At 51.3% G+C, this 19764-nt stretch overlaps 1 protein-coding gene across 1 annotated transcript in view; it reads right to left on the bottom strand.

Moving 5' to 3' along the window:
- Window positions 1–2534: 2534 nt before the first annotated feature.
- NOTCH3 (notch receptor 3) overlaps window positions 2535–19764 on the bottom strand; it is a 33275-nt gene continuing 16045 nt past the window's right edge. Inside the window, exons 23-33 of the mRNA XM_068536598.1 lie at window positions 19617–19735; window positions 18606–19171; window positions 16875–17207; window positions 14708–14862; window positions 14387–14609; window positions 13393–13477; window positions 10541–10703; window positions 9113–9417; window positions 8700–8847; window positions 5448–5545; window positions 2535–4635 (exon numbers count right to left, since the gene is read on the bottom strand). Coding sequence (XP_068392699.1) covers window positions 3589–4635; window positions 5448–5545; window positions 8700–8847; window positions 9113–9417; window positions 10541–10703; window positions 13393–13477; window positions 14387–14609; window positions 14708–14862; window positions 16875–17207; window positions 18606–19171; window positions 19617–19735 — 3242 coding nt within the window. The 3' untranslated portion in view covers window positions 2535–3588. The remainder of the gene's footprint in view (window positions 4636–5447; window positions 5546–8699; window positions 8848–9112; window positions 9418–10540; window positions 10704–13392; window positions 13478–14386; window positions 14610–14707; window positions 14863–16874; window positions 17208–18605; window positions 19172–19616; window positions 19736–19764) is intronic.

Raw genomic sequence — 19764 nt, 5'->3', positions numbered from 1 at the left:
GCTCTCACTGCCGAGGGTGTGGGTTCAGTCCCCGGTCGGGAAACTAAGATCCCGCAAGCCGCATGGCGTGGCCAAAAAAAATTAAAAATAAAAATAAAATAATAAAATAAAATAGATAATGAACAAGGACCTACTGTATAGCACAGGGAATTATACTCAATATCTTGTAATAACCTATAATGAAAGAGAATGTAAAAAAAAAGAATATATATGTATATAAAATAACTGAATCACTTTATTGAAACTAACACAACATTGTAAATCAATTATATTTCAATAAAAATTTTTTTTAAATTTTTATTTATTTTTATTTTTGGCTGTGTTGGGTCTTCGTTTCTGTGTGAGGGCTTTCTCTAGTTGCGGCAAGCGGGGGCCACTCTTCAACTCGGTGCGCGGGCCTCTCACTGTCGCGGCCTCTCTTGTTGCGGAGCACACGCTCCAGACGCGCAGGCTCAGTAGTTGTGGCTCACGGGCCCAGTTGCTCCGCGGCATGTGGGATCTTCCCAGACCAGGGCTCGAACCCGTGTCCCCTGCACTGGCAGGCAGATTCTCAACCGCTGCGCCACCAGGGAAGCCCCCCAAAATTTTTTTAAAACGAGATTGTTCCATCTCCAAAGACTTAGCCAAAAGAGAGGAGGTGGAGTGAATATTTATTAGTTGTTTCCACAGAATTCCTACTTCTGCAAACCTGACAGCCCTTAAATTTACCCCACGCCCCAGTTCCAGAGCAGAAACTCATTGCTTTAAGAAATCAGCACATTCTATATCCCATTGCTATAGTGATTGGTTAGAGCAGGAGTGCTCAAAAGCAATTTTTCATTGCTTGGCAATTGGCAATATCTGGAAACATTTTTGGTTGTCACACTGGAGGAGGGGGTGCTACTGGCATCTAGTGGGCGAGGCCAGGGATGCTGTTAAACATCCTACAAGGCACAGGACAGCCTTCCACAGCAAAGAATGATCTGGCCCCAAATGTCAACAGTACCAACGTTGAGCAACACTAGGTTAGAGGATAAATATGCGACCCATTTGAAGTCAATACAAAATCAACCCCAAGACTAGAAGCTTCTCAGTTCTCTGGAATGTGGGATATGGTCTATGATCCTTGCACCTATTTTGCTAATACAGAAGGAGGGCTGGAGCTGTGGGAGTGGGAAGAGAAGTTGGGTTGAGTACCACGTGGAGCCTGAGAATGAAACTGATGCCCAGAGAAAAATCTGTAGAGATGAGGAACTCAGCCCTTGTTGACCTCATTTGAGCCACTAGCTCAAATCTCCCCTGAAGCCGGCCTTTTTTAGTTATATGAATTAATAAATTGGTTTTTGTTTGTTTAAGCCAGCTGGGTAGATTTTTTGTGTCACTTTCAACCAAGAGCGCTCCAGCTGATGGGGGGAACCAATGAACATTAAATTCCTCCTTTCCTGGAGGACCTCAGTGTAAACACAACCTTGTCTTGGGGCACAATTATTTGCAAGACATAGCAACTCATTCAAGCTGGTATACGTATTTATTATACGGTGCAGCATTGTCTCTAAACCCCAAGGGAGGATGAAGTAGAGGTGAGAGCCATGCAGAACCAGCATTAGGCACTTAGAAGGCAGTTAATAAATACCTGTTCATGTCAGTGGAATAAATGCTCAGTTAACTGGAATTGATACTCCGTTTGGAAATGAGGTACTCCCTCCAACACTCTGGAGCCATTGGAGCGCTCATCTCTGATTCTCCCTGCATAGCTCCAGTCTTCTGCTGATTTCTCATCAGTACCCACCACCCCAAACTGGCCATCAATATTTCTCCACCTGCCTTGGCCTTAGAAACTCCAACTGATAGCTTTCTCAGCATCCCCATTTTTAAAACATTCTCAAGCAAGGGAATCTCGTTCAATTTAAGTCAGGTGGCCACCCCTAGTCCAATCCGGGCAATCATCCATCAAAAGAGGAAGCAAAAGTGGCCGGCAAGCAAGCCAAATGGTTTGACCCCAAGATGAGAGCCCAGGTTTTTACCAACCAGGGTTCTTGGCCTCCTTAGTCAATAGAAATTGATCAAAGGCCAGACAAGAAATTCAGGCAAGGCTTTATTGGGACCCCTGCTGCAGCAGGGGGGAGCGAGAACGAACAGATTCCGGTGTTTGCTTGCTCCCCAAGGGTGGAGGTATGGGATGAGGGTGGGTCCAAGGGTGGAGCCAGAAGGGTGGCTTTGGTGGTTTGCCCACTCCTTTGGTGTTGTGTGCAGGGGCCATGCATAGTATCCTGCTTTCGCTCCCAGCTCTTCAGAAGTGGCAGTTGGATTTTTTTTTTTTTTGGTCTTTTTGTATCTTGTTGGCCATAATTTGCCCCAACTGCACATGCCCACAGTTATTTTTAGTCCCTTATAGTTTCTTTGTCTTTTGTTGCTCCAGGAGATGTTTGTCCAGGTGCAAGCACTGCAGCAGAGGGTCCCAGGTCCCAGCCTGTCTCAAAAGTTAGCGCTGAACAGACAGAAACCCCACACTACCACCTCCCAACCTTACCTAGACACAGAACAATGACACTGAGTGCTAACTATTCCTTTATTAGGTGGTGAGGGGAAAGGGGGCTGTACAATGCAAGGCCTGGGGATTCAGCTACACAGGGACTGTGGCCAGAAGCTATATTACAAAAATAGCCTACAAATAACTTCTATTCTGCCCTGGGGCTGGGCCAGGGGAGTACCAGGAGGAGGAGGTGCCGTGCAGGCAGCTCCTTTCCTCCCTGCAGGCCCCTATTTACAGGGAGACAAAGTAAAATGCACATGTCTCCCCTGGTCCTCATATTCCCACCGGTCACCCCACCCTCCAGTTCCCAAAGGGAGGTGGCCCACACTCTGTGATGGGGGGCTTGGGGATAGGCTCTCCAGGCCAGAAGGGCACTTCCCCCAGCAAAGCTATAGAATAAGTTCCATCTGGAATGCAGTGAAGTGAGGGAGGTGGGGTGGGGAGGAGGCTCCCAAGTCTCACCCGACCCCTAGCCCCAGAGGGTTCGCCCAAGGGTGCCTACTTGGTACACACCAGGGTCGTGTACTCGGTACACAGGATCCTGGTCATGCCTGTGTACTTGGTACACAGAATCCAGCTTGGCCGAATGGGCCCACAGACTCAGCCCCACGGGGGCACTGGGGGGTTCGCAGGGGGCAGGGAGCGTCTCCATATATATATTTTGTAAAAAATAATAATAATAATAAGTTTGTTTAAATGAATTTGTTTCTATACAAAATGTAAAAAAAAAAAAATAATAATAATCCACCTGTGTCAGAACATGAGTGAGAGAGGCCAGAAGAGGCAAGAAAGCAGGAGAGAATGGGGGGGTGAGGGTGGCCCCAGGAAGAGGGGAGAGGCAGGAGCATGTCCCAGACTCACCACAAGACCCAAAGGGTGGGGGTCAGCCTGCACCCCTTATAAATAAAGGAAGACTGAAGCCCTAGGCTTGTGACCTGTCTTGGCCACACTGCAAGGAGGGTGGGGTGCAGGAGAAGAAGAGATTAGAGAGAATGAAATGGACTAAAAGGGGAGAGAGAGAGGAAGCAGGATGGGGTGTCTCTACAGCCTCCCCAAATCTAGGAACCCTGGAGCCCTCAGGCCAACACTTGCCTCTTGGGGGTGACTTCAGGCTGGGACCCTAGCTGGGTCTGGGACTGAGCAAGAGGGCCAGGGACCGACAGGGGGAGCGGCTGGGCAGACAGTGTCCCAGCGGCCGTGGCCCCGGTGGCAGTGGCCGGGCTGGGCGTGGAGTCGGACCAGTCCGAGAGTGAGGGAGGTGAGGGGCTGGCCCAGTGCTCGGGGGACTCTGGGGATGGGGTCAGGTAAGGGTGCTCGCTGGGGACCCGCAGGAAGCGGGCCTTTGGGGGGCTGCTGTGAGCCCCAGCCGCGGGGAACTCATCGCCATGTCCTGGGGCTGCCAGGTACGGTGGGGGCCGCTCCTGGGGGGACACGGGGTTCCCGGGGTTCAGCAGCTGGGGTCCCGGGGCCAGCGGCAGCAGGAAGGAGGGACCTGGCGGGGCAGGTGGGGGCAGCCGGGCCCAGTCGAGGGGGACAGCCACGGGGTTCAGCAGGCCCAGGCTGAGCACACAGCCCCCGGGGGGCTGGCGCCCGAGACCTGCCCGGCCCGCGCCACCAAGCTGCGCCAGAGACACGGCTGTGGCCGTGGCAGCCGCGTAGGGCCCCTCGAGGGGGAAGCCGCCAGGGGACGCGGGGGGGCCACCAAATGGCCGTGGGGAGTCCAGCGAGTCCACGGGCGAGAGCGTGACGGAGCTCTCGGCCAAGGGCCCCGGGCAGGCCAGGGTCAGCTTCTTGCCCCGCCCCCGGGCGCCCTGAGGCCCCAGCCCCGCCTTCCCAGGAGGCCTCCGGCTCTTCTTGCCCCCGGACTGTGCCACCTTGAGGCCTGGGAGGAAGGCCCCGGGCGAGCAGAGCAAGGGCCCCAGGCCGTGGGGGCCAGGGGGGCTACGGGGCCCACTGGGCTGGTCTAGCAAGCGCACGATGTCCTGGTGCAGCCGCTCCTGGGCCACATCCCGGGGCAGCCTGTCCAGGTGGTCTGTGATCTCACGGTTGGCAAAGTGGTCCAGCAGCAGCTTGGCAGCCTCAAAGCTGCCCTCCCTGGCGGCCAGGAACAGCGGAGTCTCCTCCTGTGGCAGCCCAGAACCCACAAGATGTCAGGGTCACAAGAGTCAGGATTAATTTCTGGCTAACATCACAGAGGCCTCCTGTCTCTGGGGGAACCTGAGAGCTAAGAGTTCATACTCTCCAGCCAGACAGACCTCGGTCGGAATCTCAGCTCTGCTGGGGAAAACTGGGCAAGTTCTTTCCTTTAAGCCACATTCATCCAGCACCTACTAAGCTTCAGGCCGCAAAAGCCAGGACCAGGGTGAGGTGAGTGAAGCACTCGCCTTAGGCACAAAATTTAAGGGGTCGTCGAAATAAATGATATTTTAACGAAAAAATTTTAAATTAAGATTAATGCAAAAAGAATCCATAATGAACATAATTTTGGAAATTTTAAATAAGGATGGAATCCAACCCCACACCCCTTTGAGCCTCACTCTTTCATCTGTAAAATGAGAGTAATACCACCTTGCAAGGGTTTTTAAACAACAATCATAACATCTACCTTGTATTGAGGATGTGCTAAAGCACTTTATAAAAGCTTTAGCTCACTGAATCCTCGAAAGAGGCAATGAGGTGGGTACCGTTGCTTCCCCATTTCGAGGATGACAACAGAGGTTCAAAAGAGTTAAGCAACTTGCCCAAGGTCACCCAGCAACTGCCATACACTTCCTCCTCTGATCCACTATTGAAACCCCTTGGGCCCAAATCCCACACCTGAAAGCTGGCTGCAGGCAGGGTGAATGCGCCCACTAGCCTACCCCAACCTGCTCTCTGCCACCTGTGGAAGCTGTGCCAGGGCTGACTCCCAGGGGGGCCAAGGGCTGGGGCTCACCTTGCTATCTTGCATGTCTTTGTTAGCTCCATTTTTGAGCAGGGCCAAGGTGGCCTCCACGTTGTTGACAGCTGCAGCCCAGTGTAAGGCTGATTTTCCTGGCGGGGGAAGTGAGGGAAGGTCAGGGTCAGGACCAGGCTCATTTGCTGGCCCCCCAACAGCAGGGGGACAGAAAATGTCTAGAATATGGCCTGGGATGGGGGGAGGGTAGGCCTGCCACGAGTATCTGAGTAACTGTGTTTGGGTCCATGTGTGTGCACACCTATAGATGTAACTCTCCATATACAGGGGGTACTATGTGGACCTCACTCAGTTGTACCTAGAGCTGTGCTGTCCAATGCAATAGCCACCAGTCACATGTGGTTCTTTAGTTTATGTAAATTAAAATTACAAAAAAAAAAAAAAAAAATGGAGTTCCCTGGTGGTCTAGTGGTTAGGATTCCAGGCTTTCACTGCTGTGGCCTGGGTTCAGTCCCTGGTCGGGAAACTGAGATCCCACAAGCCACATAAGGCAGTCAAAAGAAAAAAAAACAGTAAAATAAGTTAAATTAAATTAAATTGGTGCCAAGACCATTTAATGGGGAAAGGATAGCTTTCTCAACAAATAGTGCTGGGACAACTGTTATCTCCACGTGCAAAACAATAAAGTTGGACCCCTACCGCACACCATATACAAAAAAATAATTCAAAATGAGTCAAAGACCTAAATGTAAAAGCTCAAACTATAAGACATTTAGAAAAAAACATAGGAGTAAATCTTCATGACCTTGAATTAGGCAAAGGATTCTTAGATATGACACCCAAAACACAAGCAACAATAACAAAAACAACAAAAATAGATAAATTGGACATCATCAAGATGAAAACTTTTGTGCTTGTAAGGACACCATCTAGAAAGTAAAAAGAAAACCTACAAATATATTAAACCTACCATATGTTTGATAAGAGACATACCTAGACTATATATGAAGAACTTCTACAACTCAATAATAAAAAGATGAATAACCCAATTTAAAAATGGGCAAAGAATCTGAATAGACATTTCTCCAAAGAAGATACACAAATGGACAATAAGCTTGTGAAGAGATGCTCAACATCATTAGCCGTCAGGGAAATGCAAATCAAACCACAATGAGATACTAAATCACATCCACTAGGAAGACTAGAACAAAAAGACAGATAATAGCAAGTGTTGGTGAGGATGTGGAAATACTGAAACCTTCATACACTGTTGGTAGGAATGTAAAACAGGGCAGCCACTGTGGAAAACAGTCTGGCAGTTCCTTAAAAGGTTAAACAGAGTTACCATGTGACCCAGCAATTCTGCTCCTAGGGATATACCCAAGAGAAATGAAAACATATGTCCACACAAAAAATGACACAGGACTGTCCATAGCAGCATTATTCATAACAGCCAAAAATCAGAAACAACCCAAATGTCCATCGGTGGGTGAGTGGATTAACAAAATGTGGTATATCCATATAACAGAATATTATTTATTCATTAAAAAACAAAAAAGAAATAATACTGATACACGCTACAACATTTGTAAACCTCAAAAACATCGTGCTAAGTGAAAGAAGCCAGTCAAAAAAGACCACATATTGTATGATTCCATTTATATGAAATAACCAGAATAAGCAATCCATATAGAGAGAAAGTACATTAGCGGTTGCCTAAGGGCCGGGAAGATGAGGGGGATTGAAGGGGTGATGGCTAAGAGGCGAGGGCTTCTTTTTCAGGTGATGAAAACATTCTAAATTTTATTGTGATGATATTTGCACAACTATGTGGTTATACTAAAAACCATTGGATTTTATACTTGAAATGGATGAATTGCATGGTATCTGAATTATATGTCAGTACAGCTGGGGGTTTTTTAAGTAGGCAAAACAAAGGTTAAAACATTAAATGAAATAAAACATTTAGTTCTCTGTTCACTCCAGCCACATTTCAAGTGCTTGACAGCACATACCAGTGGCTACCATATTGAACAGAACAGACTAAGAATATTTCCATCATCACAGAAAGTTCTATTGGACAGTGCTCTTCTAAAGCCGTATTTCCCAACCAGGGGTGATTTTCCTCTAAGGGGCATTTGGCAATGTCTGGAGATATTTTTGGTTGTCACAACTGAGATGTGGGGTGCTATTGGCATCAGTGGGTGAGGCCAGGGATGCTACTTAACATCCTACACTGGATAAAGAAGATGTGGTACATATATACAGTGGAATATTACTCAGCCATAAAAAAGAACGAAATAATGCCATCTGTAGCAACATGGATCGACCTAGAGATTGTCATACTAAGTGAAGTAAGTCAGGCAGAGAAAGACAAATATCATATGATGTCGCTTATATGTGGGATCTTAAAAAATGGTACAAATGAACTTATATACAAAACAGAAATAGAGCCACAGATGTAGAAAACAAACTTATGGTTACCAGGGGGACAAGGGGGGAGGGATAAGTTAGGAGGCTGGGATTGACACATACATACTATCATACATAAAATAGATAACTAATAAGGACCTCCTGTATAGCACAGGGAACTCTACTCAATGCTCTGTAATGGCCTAGATGGGAAAGAATCTAAAACAGAGTGGATATACGTATATGTATAACTGATTCAGTTTGCTGTACACCTGAAACTAACACAACATTGTAAATCGACTCTCCTCCAATAAAAATTTTAAAATAAAAAAAAAGTTTTTTTAATAAATAAATTTTTAAAAAATCCTTCACTACACAGGACGGCCCCCACCACAACGAATGATCCAACCCCACATGTCAATGTTGCTGAGATTGGGAACCCCTGCTCCAAAGGATGTTTCTAAGAGTCCGAGTGTGTCTACAGCTGTATGAGGTTCTCTAGACACAAGGGCAGGTCACTGTTGTGCAAGCAAGCCACCTCCAGGGACGGAGCGGCCCTCACCTATAGGTCTGGCTGATTTGCAAATTTATTACACCAGTTGTCCAGCAGATGGCACCAGAGTAAGTTCTTCTAACAAAACAGATGGAAGGGAAGTGTCTTGGGAAGGGCACCTTTTCCTGAACCACTGCCACACAGTATGGGCTAATGGGCGCCTTTTTTTTTTTTTAATGCATGAGAGTGTAGGTCTATGTTGAAACCCTGTTATGAGTACACGAGTTTCACTGACTGGGTGTCATGTGGGTGTGAGTTCACACCAACAGTCAGGGCCCAGATGACACCCTCTCAGCCCCCACCCGCCACTACCCCCCACAGCCTACCGAGTTCATCCACAGCATTGACATCAGCATGGCTGGCAATGAGCTCTTCCACCATGCCCTCCACTGCCAGGCGGGCCGCCAGGATCAGTGCTGTGGAGCCGTCTGACATGCGGGCATCCAGGTCTGTGGAGCGGTTCCGGATGAGAATCTAAGGGAGACGGGGCGCAGCAGGAGGAGTCATGGCAAGAACAAAGGGACAAGAAGCACCTCTAAGCCCCCTGAGGACCCCAACCAATACACCCCATGGAACTGATTAGGTTCAGGGAATAGCTTCTTGCCAGAAACTATACTCCCATATATCCCCATCTTACAAATGAGAAAGATGAACTCTGAAAGGCAGAACCAGGGCTTGAACCCAGGTCGGTCTGAGGCCTGTCCCAGCTCTGAAGTCCAAAGAGGCGAGTCCATCTCACCTGGAAAACGCCCTGGGCGTCAGCAGTGACGGCTGTGTGCAGCGGGGTGCGGCCTGAGTGGTCCTGGGCATTGGTGTCTGCCCCAGCGTCCAGCAGCCGCTTGGCCGCATCAGCCCGGGCATAGCGGGCAGCCAGGTGCAGGGCCGTCTCACCCGTGCGGTCGGTCCGAGCCCCAAGCTGCGCCCCCTGGCAGATAAGGTCTGAGATGATGCTGGCTGACGTGTCTTCTGCCTCGTCCTCCTCAGCTGGGATTGCTTCCAGGGCCCCCCCGCAGAAGGAGGCCAGCATTAGCGGGGTGAAGCCATCTGCAGGGACCAGGAGTGTGTCACAAGGGAGGTGGACACAGGGCCTTTCTGGGGAATACGATTGAGGGCACTGCATTAGGAGGAAGTGGGACATGTGGAAACACAAGAGGGAATGGCAAATCCTCCCATCACACACACACACCTGTGTCAGGTGCCCCAGAAGCCAACCCAGGATGAGGATTCATGGGCATGTGATTTGTCACAGAAGGGCTCCTAGGTAGTAGGGGACACAGAACGAGGGAGGGAGGAAGTCAAACAAGTGTGCAACCTTGGGCAAATGCCTGGAGAGTTATTTCAGCCTGATCCCAAAGGGGGACTGTGGAAGCTGAGCTGTACCCCAGAGTTGTAATCCAGCTTGAGTCAAAGGAGCTGAGCCTTTCATACTCCTGCATCCACTGGTTAGGAGCTGCCCCCAGGGACATAAAATACCAAGCACCTCAGGCCCCAGTAACCTGAAGGGCTTCAAAAGAGAGCCATAGGTCCTGGTCATTGGGAGCAAAAGCAAAACAGAGCTGGGGAAGGCATATCCCAAAATGTGGCAAAGACAAATCCAAGAGGATCCAGATAACATGGTCTGCTATACTCTTCATGAGCATTTGCTCTTGTTTCCCTTAGGAGGCTACTTGCACCCCATTCTCCATCCTCAGGCCCTAGATAAAGCCAAATCCTTCCTTCAAGGACAGGAATATAGCTCAGGCCTGTCAATCTGCATATTCCAGGCCCCAGGCCACACTGATTGGTTCAGGAATGGGTATGTCCATCCAATCAGAACTCATCCTGGGACTTCTGCTGGTACATACGGGAAAAAGGTTTTGTAAGGCCTGTCCCACTTGTAGCTATCAGTGCCTGCAGGAAAAAGCCTACTTGGGCTATGGAGCCAAGAGGTGGTGAGTCCTGGATCCAAATGTGCCTGAAGCTTCCATTTACAAGAGCCAGTAAATCCCTTGTTTTACTTAAGTTAGCTTGAGTTGGGCTATTAAAATTTACAACCAAGAGTCCTGATTAACACACACCCCCACAGACGGACACCCAGACACACCCAGCTTTCCCCAGAAACAGACCCAGATGCAACCTCTCATGAGTAGGATGGATAAAGGGCATCCTGGAGGGAGGGATGCCTGACCTGGACCACGCACGTTGACATCCATGCCATCAGCATCTGCATCGCCCTGTGGTGGCGTCAATGCCATGGCTGGTGCCACACGGATGTCGGCAGCAACCAGGTGGTGCTGAGTCCACTGGCGGCAATCCACAGCATCCTCAGCTCCCACACCAGGCTCCTCTACCTGGAGGCACAAGGACCCAGGTTCTCACAAGGGATTGGGAGACACAGTTAGAGGGACAGTCTGGGCATTCCCACAGGTTTCTCTCATGGAGATGCACACATGGCCCCAAGAAACCATTAACATCCTGCTTCTTTTACAGATAAGGAAATGGGAAATTGATGTACTGGAGCTCAGAGAACTCATAAGAGGAAGGACTGGGATTTTAATCCGGGTTAGAAGGGCAGAGGGTCTGGGAACCCACGGTAGTGATCAAGGAAGAGACACAGAGGGGACTTCCCTGGCGGTCCAGTGGTTAAGACTCCGCACTTCCAATGCAGGAGGACAGGGGTTCAATCCCTGGTCAGGGTACTAAGATCCCACATGCCGTGCAGTGCAGCCAAAAAATTAAAAATAAAATAAATAAAAAATTTTTTTAATTTTAAAAAAAGGAAGAGACACAGAGCATAACACCTGTCAGCACACACCTGTCTATACACTAGATAGGAACATACCAAAAATGAAATTAAGAGAACAATTCTATTGACAACAGTATCAAAAAGAACAAAAAACTTTAAAATTAAATTCAACAGAAGAAATGCAAAACTTGTGTTCTGGAAATTCCAAATCACTGGTAAAAGAAATGTGGGAGTAGAGGGATCCTGCAATAATAATAATTCCCAGTATTGGGATTTCCCTGGTGGTCCAGTGGTAAAGAATCCGCCTTACAATGCAGGGGACGCGGGTTCAATCCCTGGTTGGGGAACTAAGATCCCACATGTCTTGGGGCAACTAAGCCCGCATGCCACAACTACTGAGTTCTCACGCCTCAACTAGAGCCCATGTGCCACAAACTACAGAGCCCACGCACTCTGGAACCCACGCGCCACAACTACAGAGCCCACGCGCCCTGGAGCCTGCGCACTACAACTAGAGAAGGGAAAAATCCACACGCCACAACTAGAGAGAAGCCCACGCACCGAAACGAACAGCCTGCACACTGCAGTGAAAACTCCCGCCTGCCTCAACAAAGATCCCGAGTGCCACAACTAAGACCTGATGCAGCCAAAAATAAATATAAATAAATAAATAATAAATAAATCTTTAAACAAAATAATAATTCCCAGTATTAATCTGGGAAAGGAGTGAAAGGTGAGAAGCAGGGAGTTGCCCTGGATACCACGTAGGCTCCCACCTGCTACCACAAATAAGAACATGAGGTATCGGGACCAAATAATCACACACAAATGTATTGATTTACCCTCAGGAGTCTAGCACCTGGGCCCCTCAGAGGAGCTCAATAAATTTCAGACTCATGGTCCAAAAGGGAAGAATGATGTTATGAAAACAGGACAGAATATCCCTAACTAGCCTGCCTGGGCATTTAACAGCCTGCACCAAACACAGAGCCTGATCAAGCCAGACCTGAGCTTAAGGACCCAGGTGGGGAGTTGAATTTCATGAAAGGGGAGAGCCAGGTGATGGACAGCTAACCAGATAGGGCCACGGAGGATGGGACAGCCTTCAATGTGGATTCAATGTCTGACACTGTCACTTAGTAGGCTTGTGACCCTGGGCAAATCACATTAGAGCTCTGAGCTTCTCACTGGTAAAATCAGGATGATGCAATCATTCCGCAATGCTAAAATGCCATCATAAACATTCTGTACCATATACTTAACACCCACTTTTGGATGAGAAAGAAAAAAAAAGCCTGGGGCAAGCAGATTTCTTTAGCTGTCAATTGTAATAGATGTCTTCATTTCAACAAACATTAAAACATAGGCAGGGGAGGGAATTCCCTGGTGGTCCAGTGGTTGGGACTCCACGCTTTTACTGCCGAGGGCTGGGGTTCAGCCCCTGGTTGGGGAACTAAGATCCTGTAAGCCGCGCAGTGTGGCCAAAAAAAAAAAAAAGAAAACATAGGCAGGGGAGAGGCAGCTAAGAATGGAGGTATGTATCAATAGCTACTTTATAGCATCCTCATAAAGATGAAATAAGATGCTTTGTGTACATTCAAGACATTCAGCAAGTGTCAAAGTAATGCTAGCAGGAGCCTGTTATGAACTGTGCTCCCCAAAAATCATATGTTGAAGGCCTAATCCCCCAACATGACTATATGTGGAGACAGGGCCTTTAAGGAAGTAATTAATGTTAAATAAGATCATGAGTGTGGAGCCCTAATTCAACAGGACCAATGTCCTAATAAGAAGAGGAAGAGACGCCAGAGTTCTCTCTCTATGCACATGCAGAGGAAAGGTCACATGAGGACACAGTGAGAACACATTCTACCTGCCAGGAGGAAAGCCCTCACCAAGAACCAACCCTGCCAGCACCCTGATCTTGGACTTCCACCCTCCAGAGCTGTGAGAAGATAAGTGTCTGCTGTGTGAGCCACCAGTCTGTGGTATTTCATTATGGCAGCCCTAGCTGACTAAGACAGGGCCCGTAGCTGTGGCCCCAGGACAGGAAAAGACCAGCTGGCGGTGCTCTCAGGCTGGGCACGCTGGACTAAGTTGGATGCAGCAGAGAGAAAGCAGAGTCACTGTCTGGGCCAGGGGATCCCCTCTGGAAAGATGCCAGGAGCAGGATGGGGTGAGTGCTGTCACTGTTCTCCAGAGCCAGGGACAGCAGAGATTTTCCTGGCTCTCCCACTGACCATCAAGCCCCAACCCAGGACCCTGAGGGCAGGGGTCAGAGGAGGGGACACAACCTTCAGTCGCTTGGCCTCCGGGCACTCTGTGTCCATCCAGTCTGTGGCCACCTCTCCCATCAGACTCTCACCCTTGGCCATGTTCCTGTTGGGGGGAGGAGGGAGGGGACAATGGGTCAGTAGGGGCAGGGTGCAGGGTCAAGAGACAGGGTCCAATGAGGGGATGCAGGATGTGGTCAAGGTTGCAGGGGGTACCATCAGGGGTTGTGATGGGTGACGGCCAGGGTCTTAAGGTGGAACTGGGGAAGAACAGGAGTGGGGTCAGAGGTCAGAGCAGTAGGCTGTGGGACAGGTGAGGGTCCCAGGCATATAGCAGGGGTTATAGAAGATGACGTCAGGGGTCATGGAGGATAGAGTTATCCTCGTAACAGGTGAGAGATGTAGCCAGGATCAAGGAGGTTGTGGAGAGGGGCCAGGGGTCACAGGGTGACAGGAGAGGGGTAAATTCATGGATTAGGTCAGGGTGGGGTTGGAGTCTCGAGGGACAGGCCAGGGAGTTGGAGGTGAAGCCCACGGCCAAGGCCAAGATTGAGGATCGTGGGGAATGAGCACTGAGTTGGGGTGGAAAGGGGGTCAGAGGTGAGGTCAAAGTCAGGGTGTGTTAGAGCCAGAGGTGATATTGGGGGTCATAGAGGATAGGGTCACGGGGCCAGCAAGGGATTGGGATGCAGACAGGGATCACGAGATCAGTAGTCATGTGGGAACAAATTTTGAGTATCAAGGTGAAATCTGAGAAGCTGGGGTCAGGGTAGAGTCAGAGTAGGATCTGAGTGAGGGAACTGGATCATAGGAAATGGGGCCAAGGGTCACGCATCAGGGGTGATTCCCAGGGATTATCGAGTCAGTGGTCAAGGGGATGAACACTGGGGTCCAGGCTGGAGTCTGAAGGTAGGGTCAGGTAGGGGTCAGAGGTCAAAGTCAGGTCAAGGTGGGCTCAAGGGCTCACAAAGCCCCACAGTCAGGGACAGGGAATGGGCTGAGTCAGGGTCCTCACTTCATGCCCAGAGCGTCTTGGCCCACGGGTTCCCGCCGGCCCTTGTGGCCAGCTGCAGCATCCTTGTGCAGCGCGAAACCCTCGGGGAACCAGAGGGTGCTGTGCTCACGCTTGCGGCGGGCCACCATGACGCCCAGGACGAGGATGACCAGCAGGAAGACGGCGCTCGCAGCCAGCAGGGGCAGTAGCGGCACGCTTGGCTCTGGCAGCTCCAGCGGTTCCCCTGCGGGCAGGAAGCAGGGGGTCTCAACCAGGGGCCAAGGCCCACCCCACCATGGGAGCCCCGGTTCCACCCTCATCACCCGCCAGGCTGGCCCTCACCCCGTGCCGCCCGCAGTGGGTACGGGAAGTCAAGGCGCTCCACCGCTGACAACGCTCCCAGGTAGTCCGCCGCGCTCTGGGCGTCGGGAAAACAGTGGTCATTCTCAGGCGACTGCAGGCACAGACGGTTGTCAATCTCCAGCATCACCACAGAGCTGCGGGGACACAACAGAGGGACAGACAGACTCAGCAGGCACTCCTACAAGCCCTGCACCATGCCCCACCCCCCCTCCCCTGCACCATGCCCCACCCCCCCTCCCCTGCACCATGCCCCATCCCCCCTCCCCTGCACCAGGCTCCAGCATCTCTACTCACCATGTCACCACTGCCCCCTATCTAGCATCCAACTCCACCACAACCCCAAAACCAGTCTTTTTTTAAATACACTTACTATATATTTGGTGATATTAAGGATATTTATTTTTTTAACTGTGATCATGGTATTATCGTGTTTTAAAGAAGAGAGCTTATTTTTTACAGAAACATACTGACATGTCTACGTATGAAATGACATGCTATCTAGAAATTATTTCAACATAACATGGGCACTAGGACAAATTGAAGGGACTATGTATGAAATAATAATGGCCATATGTGTTAATTGTCAATGCTAGGTCCTAGGTACCTAGACGTTTATTACCCTGCTCTGTTTTTGTATGTGTTTAAAATTCTTTATCAATTCCCAAAACGAGTCTTGCTGTGGCCACCAGTGTCCTCTGAGCCATGAATCCAATGGTCATTGTTTTCATGTCAACTTCTCCTCTATCAGGCTGGTGCATCCATCTCCTGCCTGCTATGAGCATTGGCTTCTAACAGTTGACAGCTGCCTCTCTGGCCTCAGCAAAGTGGGGATCCCTTCACTTGGGAGGTGACACTCCTTAGGGAAGCCTTCAGCCAGGGATTGGCTCATGTGGGGTGTACAAAAGCTGGCCCTCCTGTCTCAAGGTGGGACCAACTTTGAGGTGCTACTCACCCTCCAGAGCTCTCCAAGGGATCAGGCTGAGGCTGGACTCTGGCTGAGGCTGGACCCTGGCTGAGGCTACCTCCTGCCTCAGTTCCTCCCCTGCCCCATCCTACTTCCCTCATTCCCTGCCTACTGAGAGCACCTTTCCAATACATCACATGTATCTGAATCTCCATCTCAGGCTCTGCTTCCAGGAACCCAACCCTCCAAACATTTTCCTTCTTTGGGATACCCAGTGCCCTGAGCCCTGGCTCTCCTTCTGTCTCTGGCTGCTCCTTCTCCTTCTCTTTTCTGAGCTAATCTCCTTCAACCAATCCTTAGGACTCAGTGTCCCCAGATGATCCTTCTGTCCCCACATCTCTCCCCACTTCTTTGTGTCCCTCCCATGGCTGCAATGATTGCCAAACCCTTTTTTCTTTCTTCTCTCAATCTTCCGACCCCAACTGCCTCCTGAGGGTCTCTCCGAGACCCCCAGATCCCTCTGGAAGCCCCAAAGTAACCCCTGGTTTTCACCCTGTGTCTTCATCTTGATGAGACCACTTCCAGCAACTCAGTCACCCCAGCCAGGGACTGGCACATCCATCAACCATCCTCGCCATCTCCCCCATCCCAGCCATACCCAGTCAGAGGCCCTGCCCCTCATCTCTAGCCTCCAGCCCTCCTCCCTGTGGCAGGCCCCACTCTGCTCAGAAGCCACATCTCCCTTCTGGCCCCTCTACCAGGCCACCAGCAGGAGAGTTCTATATTTTCTATTTCTAAAATAAACAAACAAACAAAAAACTACACATGCCCTTAAACACTCTGCTATACCCCTGCCTCTCCAGAAGGAAACAGCGCTAGACCAGGGGCTATTCTGTTCCCCCAGAGGACCCTTGCCCATGTCTGGAGGCATGTTGGGTTGTCACATCTTAGGGGAGGGGAAGTGCGCTGCTTGCGTCTAGTGGATAGAGGCCAGGGATGCTGCTAAACATCCTACAGTGCACAAGACAGGACAGCCCCTCACAGCAAAGAACGATCCGGCCCCAAATGTCAATGGTGCCGAGACCGAGATGCACGTATTGTACGACGCTGTATATATTGCCAAGAAGGCTCTCCCAGATGTTAAGGGAAGTAAATGCACAAGACCTGAGGAATGGTGCCCCTTCCCACGCCCGGCCTAGCGTCTGCGTGGACGCCATGGCTCCCCCGGGGGGAGTCACTCACCCGATCACCTCAGGGGCCAGCTCCCGCCGGTTCCGGGATTCGGAGCCAGGACCAGGCCGGTGGTAAGGGAAGACCATAGCCTGGCCGTTCTCGTCCAGACGGAAGCGCAGCGAGGTGCGCAGGATGCCGCTGAGCCGCTGCAGGAAGTCGGCGCTGGAGCGCAGCAGCTCCTCCGGCGGCAGCAGCACGGTGAGCACCAGGACGCCTCGGGCCAGCAGAGCTGGCACCTCACCCGCACAGTCCAGTCCATCCCAACCGCACTCCTCTGTGTTGCAGCCCTGATCGCAGCGGCCGTCGGCAAAGTGGTCCGCGCAGTACTTCTCATACACCGGGCTGGGGACAGAGAGGGGCGGGGTCAAGGGAGCCTCCAACTCCGCTGCACGCAAACACCACAGAGCACCCAGACTCTGGAGCCAGCGCAAGCGCAGAGAACTGGCATGTATCCACGTGCTTGTGGAATGTATCAGGCTTTCTGCAAACACAGCCATTGCTTTGTAACTATTAATAAGTCAATAACTACTGAGAGCCACCTGTTATGTGCTGGGCGCTACTGTAGGCTCTAAGGATATGGCCCCAACATAAATCCCTACCCACGTGGAGCTGGCATTACAGTGGGCGGAGACAGATATTAAAGGAGATGAATGAGCAGAACATACAGCATTTCGATCACGCACCAATAAAGGCTAAATTTAAACACACACACACATCTATATGGAATTAAATGCTAAGGAAAAATATAAGGCTGGGGGTGGGTGGCCAGGGAGGAGCTCACTGAGAAGGTCATTGTTTGAGCAAAAACTTGAAGGAGGTGAGGGAGGAGCCATGTGGCTTCCTGAAGGAGAGCATTCCAGGCAGAGGGAACAGCCAGTGCAAAGGCCCTGAGGTGGGGCCAAGCCTGGGGAATCTGAAGAATGGAAGAAAGGCCAGGGTGGCTGGAGCAGAATGAGCAAGGGGGAGAGTGAGGGTGGGAATGGGGACAGGAAGATAAAAGTAAGGAAAGGGTTCCAGGTAGACAGAGGAACACACAGAGGGTCACAGAGAGCAGAGCACAGGGATGGACAGATGAAATGCATGGGACAAATAGACAGGGCTCATGAACAGACACAGAGAACGGCAGAAGAGGGGCAGGAATAGGCAGGAGCATGGACAGATGGATGGGCATATAGAGGGGCAAAAAGGGTGTGTGAATGGACAGAAGGACAGAGAGAAGAGGCACACGGATGAAGAGGTGGGGCACAAAGATGGACAGATGGGGCACACAGGTGGACAGACTGGCACAGGGACAGACAGATGGACAGATGAGGTCCAAGGATGGACAAGCAGGTGTGCAGACAGACAGTTGGGTGTATAGAGGGACAAAAGGAATTCATGGATGGACAGAAAGACAAACAAACAGGGCATAGGGAGGGACAGATGGAGTACAGAGGCAGACAGAAAAACAGACAAAAGGAGCACATGGATGAACAGACAGGTGGGCACATTGTTAGACAGGCAGGGAACAAGGATGGACAGACAGGGCACAGGAATGGGAAGACAGACAGACAAATGACAGATGGATGGGCAGACGGTACACCAAGAAACAGATGGGTCAAGTGAAGGGACAACCCAACAGACAGATTAAGGATTGACTGACAGACCAAGGCAAACGGAGGGGCAGATAGAGAAGCAGGGCCCATGGATGGTCAGATGTGACACATGGACAGACAAGACACAGAGTGAGGACCGGCTCACTTGCAGGTGCGCTCCCGGCCGCCTGCGCGGCAGTCGAAGTTGTCATAGAGGCAGGCGGGCGAACTGCAGGCGGGGTCGCAGCGGCTGTTGTTGAAGAGGAGCCAGCACTGCAACGCCGCGCACTGCCGCCAGGGGTCGCTCACGCTCAGCGAGCAGTCGCCGCCGTCCCAGCCGCAGCCTGGGCTGTTGCACTCTCGGTCACATCGCTTGTCGCCGCTTTTGGCCTCGCAGGCGGCTCTCGGGCAAGACGGCTCCTCGGGGGCCTCGGGCACCGCTGCAGGTATCTCACAGCGCGGCCCAGCCCAGCCTGGCGCGCACGCGCAGCGGAAGAAGGGCGCCAGCGTCTCCGGGCGGCAGGAGCCCCCGTGGAGGCAAGGGGAGGTCACGCAGCTGGCATTGGCGGCTCCCAGTGGCGACCCCCGGGAACCCCGGCAGGCGGGACCCGACAGCCCCGGGGGACAGGCGCAGCGCGGTCCACGGACCGTCTGCTGGCACGGGACGCCCACCGGGCACTGCAGCTCCCAGCAGGAACGTGCCACCCGCTCGCAACGCGGGCCCCAGAACGGCTGTGGGTTGGGTGGGGGGAAAGGAGAGACAAAAAAGTGCGGGGGCAGGGGATGGAGGGAGAGAAGGGGAGGAGACAGAGAGGAAGGAGGGAAAGAGAAATGGAAGGGTGGAGAAGAGGATTGAGGGTTGAAGGGGGAGAGAGAGGGGAATATGGGGGATCAGGACTTGGGAAAGGTTGGACCTCCAGTCTCCCCAGGTCTGGCTCAACCTCTCCCTCTTCCACTGGAGCCCCACCTTGTAGGTAAGCCCAGCCTTCCCCAAGAGGCCATAACTCCAAATTCCAGAGGGACACACACACAAACACACAACCTCCAGGTAATTTCAACATTTCCCAGAAACCCCTTCCATCTTACACCTCTTCTCCCCTAAAGCCACACCCTCCCATGAGGGCATGCTCCCACTCCTCTCCCAGAGACCTTGATGTGAGTGTCCAACCCCACCTACCGGGACACAGTGGCAAGAGAAAGTCAGCGCTCCCCCAGAGCCGGGGCTGGGATGGCACTGGCCTCCATGCTGGCATGGCTGCGACTCACAGGCAGACAAGACAGTCTGACAGTGGGGACCTGGGCAAGCAGAACACGTGGATTAGCCA

Source organism: Eschrichtius robustus, chromosome 2, assembly GCF_028021215.1.
Source record: "Eschrichtius robustus isolate mEscRob2 chromosome 2, mEscRob2.pri, whole genome shotgun sequence".
Taxonomy (NCBI): domain Eukaryota; kingdom Metazoa; phylum Chordata; class Mammalia; order Artiodactyla; family Eschrichtiidae; genus Eschrichtius; species Eschrichtius robustus.
This window is presented reverse-complemented; position numbering and strand designations above follow the sequence as displayed.